The 10,499-nt window shown below is 40.4% G+C and overlaps 1 protein-coding gene across 1 annotated transcript in view; it reads left to right on the top strand.

Moving 5' to 3' along the window:
• The first annotated feature begins 1,755 nt into the window (after positions 1-1,755).
• The window catches only part of OPHN1 (oligophrenin 1), a 450,814-nt gene continuing 442,070 nt past the window's right edge, over positions 1,756-10,499 (top strand). The window contains exon 1 of the mRNA XM_024737336.1: positions 1,756-1,891. Within this exon, the coding sequence (XP_024593104.1) occupies positions 1,756-1,891 (136 nt within the window). The remainder of the gene's footprint in view (positions 1,892-10,499) is intronic.

Below are 10,499 nucleotides of genomic sequence, written 5' to 3'. Positions count from 1 at the left end.
TTTCAAGTTGTAGCTTTTTGGTATCGCTTGTAGAAGTCCCTTTAACATTTATTGTAAAGATGGTTTGGTGGTGCTGAAGTATTTTAGCTTTTGCTTGTCTGTAAGATTTTTTTATGTCTCCGTCAAATCTGAATGAAAGCCTTGCTGGGTAGAGTGTTCTTGGTTGTAGATTTTCCCCTTTCATCCCTTTAAATGTATTGTGTTTCTTCTTTCTGGACTGCAAGATTCTGCTTAAAAGTCAGCTGATACCCTTATGGGAGTTCCCTTGTATGTAATGTGTTGCTTTTCTTTTGCTAATTTTAATATTTTCTCTTTAATTTTTGTAATTTTATTTAGAATGTGTTTTGATTAAGTCACCTTTGGGTTGATCCTGTTTTGGACTCTCTGTGATTCCTGGAACTTGATGTCTGTTTCCTTTCCCAGGTTTAGGAATTTTTCAGCTACTGTGTCTTCAAATATGTTCTTTGCTCCCCTTCTCTTTCTGGGACCCATACAATGCAGACATTAGTAAATTTGATGTTGTCACAGAAGTCTCTTAAGTTGTCCTCATTTCTTTGCATTCTCTTTTCTTTTTCCTCTTCAGCTTCAGTGATTTCCACTACTTTGTCTTCCAGGTCACTGGTCAGTTCCTCTGTATCATTCAGTCTACTGTTTATTCTTTCTAGTGTATATTTTTAAAATTTCCATTATTATATTCGTCATCTCTGTTTGGTTCCTCTTTCTATTTTATAGCTCTTTGTTAAAACTTCTAACTTTCCCTCTGTTCCTCCCATCTTCTGAATTCTTTGGATATCTTTATGTTCATTACCTTAAACTCTTTATCAGGTAGTTTGCCTATCTCCACTTCACTTAGTTCTTCTTCTGGGGTTTTATCTTGTTCCTTCTTTTTAACATATTCCTCCGTCACCTCATTTTGCCAAACTTGCTGTTTTTATTTTTATGTATCTGATAGTTTGGTTATATTTCCCAACCTTGGAGAAGTGACCTTTTGTAGGAGATGTCCTATGCATCCCAGCAGTGCATTTCCCACTTGTCACCTGAGCTGTATGCTGTAGCGGTGTCTCCTGTGTAGGCTGTGTGGGTCCTTCTGTTGTGGTGGGCTGACTACTGTGGGTTGTCTAGTAGATGTGGCTCACCTCTGGTATAGTTGATGCCAGGCCCTGCCTTGTGCAGAGGCTGCTGGCCACTGGTTGGTGGGACAGGTCAAAAGGTGGCTGGCTGTGGGGTCTTTGGTGGTCCCAGGGCTAGTGCTGGCCCATTTTTGGGTGGAGTTGGGTTCTGGGATGGGTGGTTGTGGGTTTGGGGGCTCTGGAACTAGTGCCAACCTGCTGGTGGGCAGGCTGATTTTTGATACCACTGGTTGTGGAATTCAGTGTATCCCAAAACTCGTGAGTGGTGCTGGATCCAGGGGCAGATGACTGAGGTTTGCAAGGTGTTTCACAGCTGGTGTTGGCCTGCTGGTGGGAAGTGCTGGTTTCTGGGACCACTGGCTGAGGGTCCCAAGGTGTCCCAGAGCTGGTGTTTGCCTGCTGGTGAGTGGGGCCTGGGCTTGGTGAGTTCCTGGGCTGATGCCTGACTGGTGGTAGGTGAGACCACAGCTCAGTGGATCCTGGTGCTGATGCCCATCCAGTGGTATGTGAAGCTAGTCCTGGGGCTAGTGCCAGCCCACTCATGGGTGGAGTCGGGTCCTGGGGTCTCTGGTTGCAGGACCCTTGGTTTCCTGGAGTTGGTGTCAGTCTACTTGTGGGTGGGTCCATGTCCCAGTACCTGACTGCAGATCCTAGGTGGTTCCAGGGCTGTTGCTTATGCACTGCTGTGTGGGGCTGGGTCCTGGACCCTCTCGTCAACAGGGCTGGCTCCTGGTATGACTGTGGGCTAAAAGGATCTTCAGGTTGGTGGACTGCTGGAGAGTTGTGCTGTGTCCCTGTCTGGAGAGCTTCTTGGCCTCATGTGGCCCACTACTCATGTTGACACACTAGTAAGCAGAGCCTTTTTCTTTTGCTAATAAGCTAGAGAAAGGATTTCAAAATGGTGATTGCCAGCACCAGTGTTCTCCTGGTAGAACGAGCTCTCCAAAATGGCTGTCATCAGTGTCTCTGTTCCCAAGGTTAGCTCCAGTTTCCACCTGCTTATCCAGGAGGCTCTCCAAGATCAGCAGTTGAATTTGACCCAGGCTTCTTTCACATTACTGCTTTTACCCTGGGTCCCAGAGCGTGTGATTTTGTGTGCATCCTTTAAGAGGGGAATCTCTATTTACTACAGTTCTCAGAATCTCCCAAAAGTATGTCCTGCTGGCCTTCAAAACAAAACATTCTGGATGTTTTAATCTCCCCTGCAGGACACATGTGTTGGGGAACCTGACACGGGGTTTGGACCCCTTGCTCCTTGGGAAGAACATCTGTAATTTAGTTATCTCACAATTGTTGGTAGCCTACCCAGGGATGTGGTTCTTGATCATACCCTGTCTCTGCCCCTCCTACCCGGTATCTCCTTGTGGTGCTTTCTTTATATCTTTAGTTGCAGAAGATATTTTTTGCTAGTCTTCGGGTTGTTCTCATGGTTAGTTGCTCTGTAAATAATTGTAATTTGGTGTGCCCATGGGAGGAGGCGACCTTAGGGTCTTCCTGCTTCACCATCTTGGCCACCCCTCTCCTATGGTCAAATGCTTTTAGCCTGAAGAAACCCTTTAGTATTTCTTGTACGGTGTGTCTGCCAGCAAAGGATTCTCTCAGTAGAACTTAAGTGTCCTCCTATGCAATTGAAATCACAATCTCTGAGGGTAGAGCCAGGCAAAGGTGATTTTTCGAAAATTGTATCATGTTATTCTAATAATAAACCAGGGGCCATAACCACTGGGCTAGATGATTTCTAGTTTTCCTTGTAGCTCTGACATTCTGTGATACTGTGGGCAAGAGAGATGTTTCCCATGAGATTCTTTACCCATGTTAGATCACATCTTCTTAACTTGTCAGTATGGAATAGAACTGTAGTTTTCAAAGTGTGGTCCCTAGACCAGCACCATTAGCATCACTTGGCAGTATGTTAGAAATGTGAATTCTCAGGTACCACCCCACATATACTGTATCAGAAACTGTTGGGGTGGGGCACAGTAGACTGTGTTTTAACAAGCTCCATCTTTCCAGTTGATTCTGATGCACTTTGAAGTTTGAGAACCACTGGCATAGGGAAAGAACACTGTGGGCTTTGAGGTCTGAGGACTTCCTGTGAGTCTTGTAGCTGTCACTGGGCAGCTCTGGGTGATGCTTGGCAGCTTACTTATCTCCTCTGAGCCTCCTTTACCTTTTTTTTAAAGGAGAATAAGAATATTTCTTCTATCTAATTCACACAGTTGTCATGATACTAATCAGAGAATTTATGTCAGTGCTGAAGCTGAATCCAGCCTCTGTACCTTGACACCAAATCAAATCTTGGAAGCAGAGTTTAGAGTGAAGTAGAAAAGAATAGCTTTATTGCTTTGCCAGGCAAATGGGGCCACTACAGGCTAGTGCCCTCAAAACTCTGTGTCCCAACCTGGAGGAGGTAGTGAGAAGTTTTATAGTAAGGTTCAAAGAGGGTGTAATCAGCTTGTGGACATTCTTCAGACTAGTCGGTGGTGAGGTAAGAGGGAGCCAGCATCATCAACCGTCTGGTTCCAACCGGCCTGTGGTCTATATGCTTGTGGGCAGCATATAACCGTTAACTTCTTCTACCTGGTGGGAGTTTCAGTATCTGCAAAACAGCTCGTGTGTCCCTTGATGGGGAACAAGGACCTTGCCCCAAGGCTGCACTATTGTTTCTCTTGGCTGTTCCTCCCTTGTCTCCCCTCCCTTCCCTAATTAACAACTGTTGGTACTTGCTCTTTGGAACTCAGGGAAGGTCATGGAGGCTGAATGCAGCCTATTTCCTGTAATGAAAAAATGGGGAACACAGGAAGACTTTTGTACCCAGGAGCCCCGCAGAGTCCTGCTTGGTATCAATGCCCCTTTGTAAACTATTAAGCCTGTAGGCATATGTAAGACATCATTATGAACAAGAGAAAGTACAACTTATTGAGCATTTATTCTGAGCCAGGAACCCTGTACATGTTATCTCATTTAGTCCTTAACTGCTTTATAAGTAGTGATAGAATTATTTAGCAATCCAATTTATTTATCAACTGCATTGGAATCCAAACATTGAAATCCAACATTAAAATCCAATTATATCAAAATCCAACTACACTGAAATCCATCTATATCAAAATCTAACTACATAAAAATTCAATTACATTATAATCCAATAGGAGAGGTAGATGAGGGATGGTGTTTATTAAAATACTAAGAGCGTTTTGTTGTGTTCTCCCACCTCCTCACCAAGAAAAGAACAAAATCATTTGTCTTAGCCTGTTAAAATTTAGCTCTGATACTACACTAATTATTTTTGTGATTTAGGGGAAATCATGCTTCCTTCCTGGACTTCAGTCTTTTCATTTTAAAATAAGCAGTTTTACCAAAAAATATTTAAAATATCCTTTATAATTTCATCTGTTAGTTTAAGATGTGCTGTTAGGTGTGAAATTTAGTGATTATTAAAAGCTATAAGAACTGCTTTCCTAGTGAACTTTAAGAATTAGAGAAGCCGGCAGGAGGGGCCGCAACAGTGAGGGGCCCGCGTACCGCAAAAAAAAAAAAAGAATTAGAGAAGCAAGTATCTTTCTGGAATGGATTAACTATCAGCATCAATGTCAGATTAAGACCTATTGGACTGGAGTAGAAAATGACAGTTGAATTAGAGAAAATTTCCCTGTTGATATTGGTCCTTAGGAGTGTGATTGGAGGCTCTTAAAAGTCAGAGGAGGTGGTTAGTCTCAAATTAATGATACTTGTTTTCTTATATAGAGTTACTCACTGGGAATTTACTGTCAATGTGAAGGTGCTCATTTTATATATTTTATCACAGTCCTTTCATATATAGGGTTGTGAGTGTGTGTACACATGTGTTGTCGACTTAAAAAATTATTTACAACCTAAAAGTTGGGAGTTATGTTTTATTCGGCAGGAATTTTTAGGACTTCAAGCCCGGGAGGTAGCATCTCAAGTAACCCTGAGAGAACTGCTCCAAGGAGGTAAGGGGGGAGCCAGGTTATACAGAAGTTTTGCAACAAAGGGAAGGTTGTCTAAACATCAAAATATTATTTTTAAAGGAAAACCAGATATCTCAAGTTAAGGAATTTACTGCTTTATTATGTATAGGAAGATGTAGCAGTCTGGGCTCACTCAAATCATTCCTTTGATATGCACCTCAGCTATCTGGGGCCAGTATCCCCTGTTTTCACATCCTGAGTTTCCTCAGGGCCTACTGTATGGAGTGGCTGCACTCTGATGGCTGCTAGATGGCAGGTGTTCTTTCCTTCCTTAGTTTCCTCAGGGATCACTGGCTCACGTTGCAGGGCTGCAATCGTTGATGACTGTGACATCCTCTGTTTACTGATATGGCAGGAAATATTCCATTTCTCTGTGTGTACACATGGATATACGCTTTGAGTTACCAGTCTTATTGGCTATATATTACTACAGTATATGTAGTACTTTGTGCATTTCTTGGCTACCATTATATATATGTAATATAATTGTGATTTATCAGGGGCTAGAATGTGAACTTGAAGTTTTAGCATTTTGGTTCTTTTCTCTGTAAGTTTGAATGGACTAGCTGATGATGGAGTGGTCAGTCGCTGAAGAATATTGTCTTCCTGTGTTAAAGAAACAAATTTGGCCCCAAGGGACATTTTCTATTGTTTCTGCATCCAGGCAGCAGAATCTGTTCACTTTACCTCCTATAGATCTGTATATAGGCATAGCAGCAGCCTATGTACTTATGATTTGAAGGGTTTAATCTCTCTGCTTTTTAAAAAAATTTCTACAAGTGACCAATTAGAGTAGGAAAAATGATAGAGTGGTTATAAAGATTCCCTCTCTGTCCTTTTTGGCCCAGAGGTCTATTGCTTTATTTTCTCAAAGGCTGAGTCTTTTGCAGAGGCTCTGCTGAGGAGAATTGGAGTTTTCCCTTGGGAATCAGAAAAGGGACCAGTACTCAATAAATCTGAAAAAAGGAAAGCTTTTCAAATGTTAATAAGTCTAAGCAGGACCTAGGAAGCTCTGCATTCTGGGGGGGCAGATTAAATACACAGGCAATATGACCTTTCCCTGGCCTGTAGCCAGGTTCTTACTAGTGTTGGTGATAACTGTAAGAAAGGATCACAAAAGTAGAATTCCCCCCGAGGGCATCACTCTGAACTTGGAATTCAATGCAACTCCCAGAAGGTCCCAGTGAGTGAAAAAGCACGGACAACAACAGGCAATTATTTGGGTGCCAGGTTTTCACATTTTCTTTGGTTTTCCCTGTGTCACTAACCTTGGCTGTTAGTGAGTGCTGAACGGCCAATTGCTGCCACAAACATTATGTAGGAAACTTGGGGGGAAAAGCTCTGCTTTGGAAAGAGCACAGGAGCCACAAGGAAAACCAAATTACTTATTTTTATTATTATTATCACTACTTCTATTAATGCAATTTCTTTTTTACTTTCACATCCCTTTTGTTTATTTCTTTTTAACATCTTTATTGGAGTATAATTGTTTACAATGGTGTGTTAGTTTCTGCTGTATAACAAAGTAAATCAGCTATTCATATACATATATCCCCATATCTCCGCCCTCTTGCGTCTCCCTCCCACATTCACTATCACACCCCTCTAGGTGGTTACAAAGAACTGAGCTGATCTCCCTGTGCTAGGCAGCTGCTTCCCACTAGCTATCTATTTTACATTTGGTAGTGTATCAGTCCATGCCACTATGTCACTTCATCCCAGCTTACCCCTCCCACTCCCCGTGTCCTCAAGTCCATTCTCTACGTCTGAGTCTTTATTCCTATCCTGCCTCTAGGTTCTTCAGAGCGATTTTTTTTTTTAATTCCATATATATGTGTTAGCATATGATATTTGTTTTTCTCTTTCTGACTTACTTTTTCGTTTCGTTTTATGGCTGAGTAATATTCTATTGTGTATATGTGCCACATCTTCTTTGCACATTCATCTGTCGACAGACACTTAGGTTGCTTCCATGTCCTGGCTACTGTAAATAGAGCTGCAATGAACATTTTGGTACATGGCTATTTTTGAATTATGGTTTTCTCAGGGTATATGCCCAGTAGTGAGATTGCTGAGTCATATGGTAGTTCTATTTTTAGGTTTTTAAGGAAACTCCATACTGTTCTCCATAGTGGCTGTATCAATTTACATTCCCACCAACAATGCAAGAGGATTCCCTTTTCTCCACACACTCTCCAGCATTTATTGTTTGTAGATTTTTTGATGATGGCCATTCTGACTGGTGTGAGGTAATACCTCATTGTAGTTTTGATTTGCATTTCGCTAATGATTAGTGATGTTGAGCAATTCTTTCATGTGTTTGTTGGCAATCTGTATATCTTCTTTGGAGAAATGTCTATTTAGGTCTTCTGCCCATTTTTGGATGGGGTTGTTTGTTTTTTGATATTGAGCTGTATGAGCTGCTTGTAAATTTTGGAGCTTCATCCTTTGTCAGTTGCTTTATTTGCAAATATTTTCTCCCATTCTGAGGGTTGTCTTTCTGTCTCATTTATGGTATTCTTTGTTGTGCAAAAACTTTTAAGTTTCAATAGGTCCCATTTGTTTATTTTTGTTTTTATTTCCATTTTTCTAGGAGGTGGGTCAAAAAGAATCTTGCTGTGATTTATGTCATAGAGGGTTCTGCCGATGTTTTCCTCTAAGACTTTGATAGTGTCTGGCCTTACATTTAGGTCTTTAATCCATTTTGAGTTTCTTTTTGTGTATGGTGTTAGGGAATGTTCTAATTTCATTCTTTTCCATGTAGCTGTCCAGTTTTCCCAGCACCACTTATTGAAGAGCCTGTCTTTTCTCCACTGTATATTCTTGCCTCCTTTATCAAAGATAAGGTGACCATATGTGCATGGGTTTATCTCTGGGCTTTCTATCCTGTTCCATTGATTTATATTTCTGTTTGTGTATCAGTACCATACTGTCTTGATTACTGTACCTTTGTAGTATAGTCTTAAGGCAGGGAGGCTGATTCCTCCAGCTCCATTTTTCTTTCTCAACATTTCTTTGGCTATTTGGGATCTTTTGTGTTTCCATACAAATTGTGAAATTTTTTGTTCTAATTCTGTGAAAAATGCCAGTGGTAGTTTGATAGAGAAGGCATTGGATCTGTAGATTTCTTTGGGTAGTAAGTATAGTCATTTTCCCAATGTTGATTCTTCCAATCCAAGAACATGGTATATTTCTCCAGCTATTTGTATCATCTTTAATTTCTTTCATCAGTGTCTTATGACTTTCTGCATACAGGTTTTTTGTCTCCTTAGGCAGGTTAATTCCTAGATATTTTATTCTTTTTGTTGCAGTTGTAAATGGGAGTGTTTTCTTAATTTCACTTTCAGATTTTTCATCATTAGTTTATAGGAATGCAAGAGATTTCTGTGCATTAATTTTGTATGCTGCTAATTTACCATATTCATTGATTAGCTCTAGTAGTTTTCTGGTTGCATGTTTAGGATTCTTTATGTATAGTATCATGTCATCTGCAAGGAGTGACAGTTTTGCTTCTTCTTTTCAGATTTAGATTCCTTTTGTTTCTTTTGCTTCTCTGACTGCTGTGGCTAAAACGTCCAAAACTATGTTGAATAATAGTGGTGAGAGTGGGCAACCTTGTCTTGTTCCTGATCTTAGTGGGAATGGTTTCAGTTCTTCACCATTGAAGGCGATGTTGGCTGTGGGTTTGTCATATCTGACCTTTATAATGTTGAGGAAAGTTCCCTCTATGCCTACTTTCTGGAGGGTTTTTTTAATCATAAATCGATGTTGAATTTTGTTGAAAGCTTTCTCTGCATCGATTGAGATGATCATATGGTTTATCTCCTTCAATTTGTTAATATGGTGTATCACATTGATCGATTTGTGTATATTGAAGAAACCTTGCATTCCTGGGGTCAACCCCCCCTTCATCAGGGTGTATGATCCTTTTAATGTGCTGTTGGATTCTATTTGCTAGTATTTGCTGAGGATTTTTGCATTTATATTCATCAGTGATATTGGCCTGTAGTTTTCTTTCTTTGTGACATTTTTGTCTGGTTTTGGTATCAGCATGATGGTCGCCTCATGGAATGAGTTTGGGAGTGTTTCTCCCTCTGCTATATTTTGGAAGAGTTTGAGAAGGATAGGTGTTAGCTCTTCTCTAAATGTTTGATAAAGTTTCCCTGTGAAGCCATCTGGTCCTGGGCTTTTGTTTGTTGGAAGATTTTTATTTTTATTTTTATTTTTTTTGCGGTTCTTGGGCCTCTCACTGTTGTGGCCTTTCCTGTTGCAGGGCACAGGCTCCGGATGCACAGGCTGAGCAGCCATGGCTCATAGGCCCAGCCACTCTGCGGCCTGTGGGATCTTCCCGGACCGGGGCACAAACCAGCGTCCTGCGCATTGGCAGGCGGACTCTCAACCACTGCGCCACCAAGAAAGCCATGTTGGAAGGTTTTTAATCACAGTTTCAATTTCAGTGCTTGTGATTGGTCTGTTCATATTTTCTATTGATTCCTGGTTCAGTCTCGTAGGGTTATGCATTTATAAGAATTTGTCCATTTCTTCCAGATTGTCCGTTTTATTGGCATAGAGGTGCTTGTAGTAATCTCTCATGATCCTTTGTATTTCTGCAGTGTCAGTTGTTACCTATGCTTTTTCATTTCTAATTATATTGCTTTGAGGCTTCTCCCTTTTTTTTCTTGATTAGCTAATGGTTTATCTATTTTGTTTAACTTCTCAAACTACCAGCTTTTAGTTTTATTGATAATGGCTACTATTTCCTTCATTTATTTTTCATTTATTTCTGATCTGATCTTTATGATTTCTTTCCTTCTGCTAAAGTTGGGTTGTTTTTGTTCTTTCTCTAATTGCTTTAGATGTAAGGTTAGGTGGTTTATTTGAGGTGTTTCTTGTTTCTTGAGGTAGGATTGTATTGCTATAAACTTCCCTCTTAGAACTGCTTTTGCTGCATCCCATAGGTTTTGGGTCGTTGTGTTTTCATTGTCATTTCTTTCTAGGTATTTTTTGCATTACTCTTTGATTTCTTCAGTGATCTGTTGGTTATTAAGGAATGTATTGTTTAGCCTCCATGTGTTTGCATCATTTACAGTTTTTTTTTCCTGTAACTGACATCTAGTCTCATAGCATTGTGGTAGGAAAAGATACTTGATATGATTTCAATATTCTTAAATTTCCCAAGGCTTGATTTGTGATCCAAGATATGATCTATCCTGGAGAATGTTCCATGATTACTTGAGAAGAAAGTGTATTCTGTTGTTTTTGGATGGAATATCCTATAAATATCAATTAAGTCCATCCTGTTTAATGCATCATTTAAAGCTTTTGTTTCCTTATTTATTTTCATTTTGAATGATCTGTCCATTGGTGAAAGTGGGGT

This window comes from Neophocaena asiaeorientalis, unplaced genomic scaffold (genome assembly GCF_003031525.2).
Source record: "Neophocaena asiaeorientalis asiaeorientalis breed wild unplaced genomic scaffold, Neophocaena_asiaeorientalis_V1.1 scaffold372, whole genome shotgun sequence".
NCBI lineage: Eukaryota > Metazoa > Chordata > Mammalia > Artiodactyla > Phocoenidae > Neophocaena > Neophocaena asiaeorientalis.
This window is presented reverse-complemented; position numbering and strand designations above follow the sequence as displayed.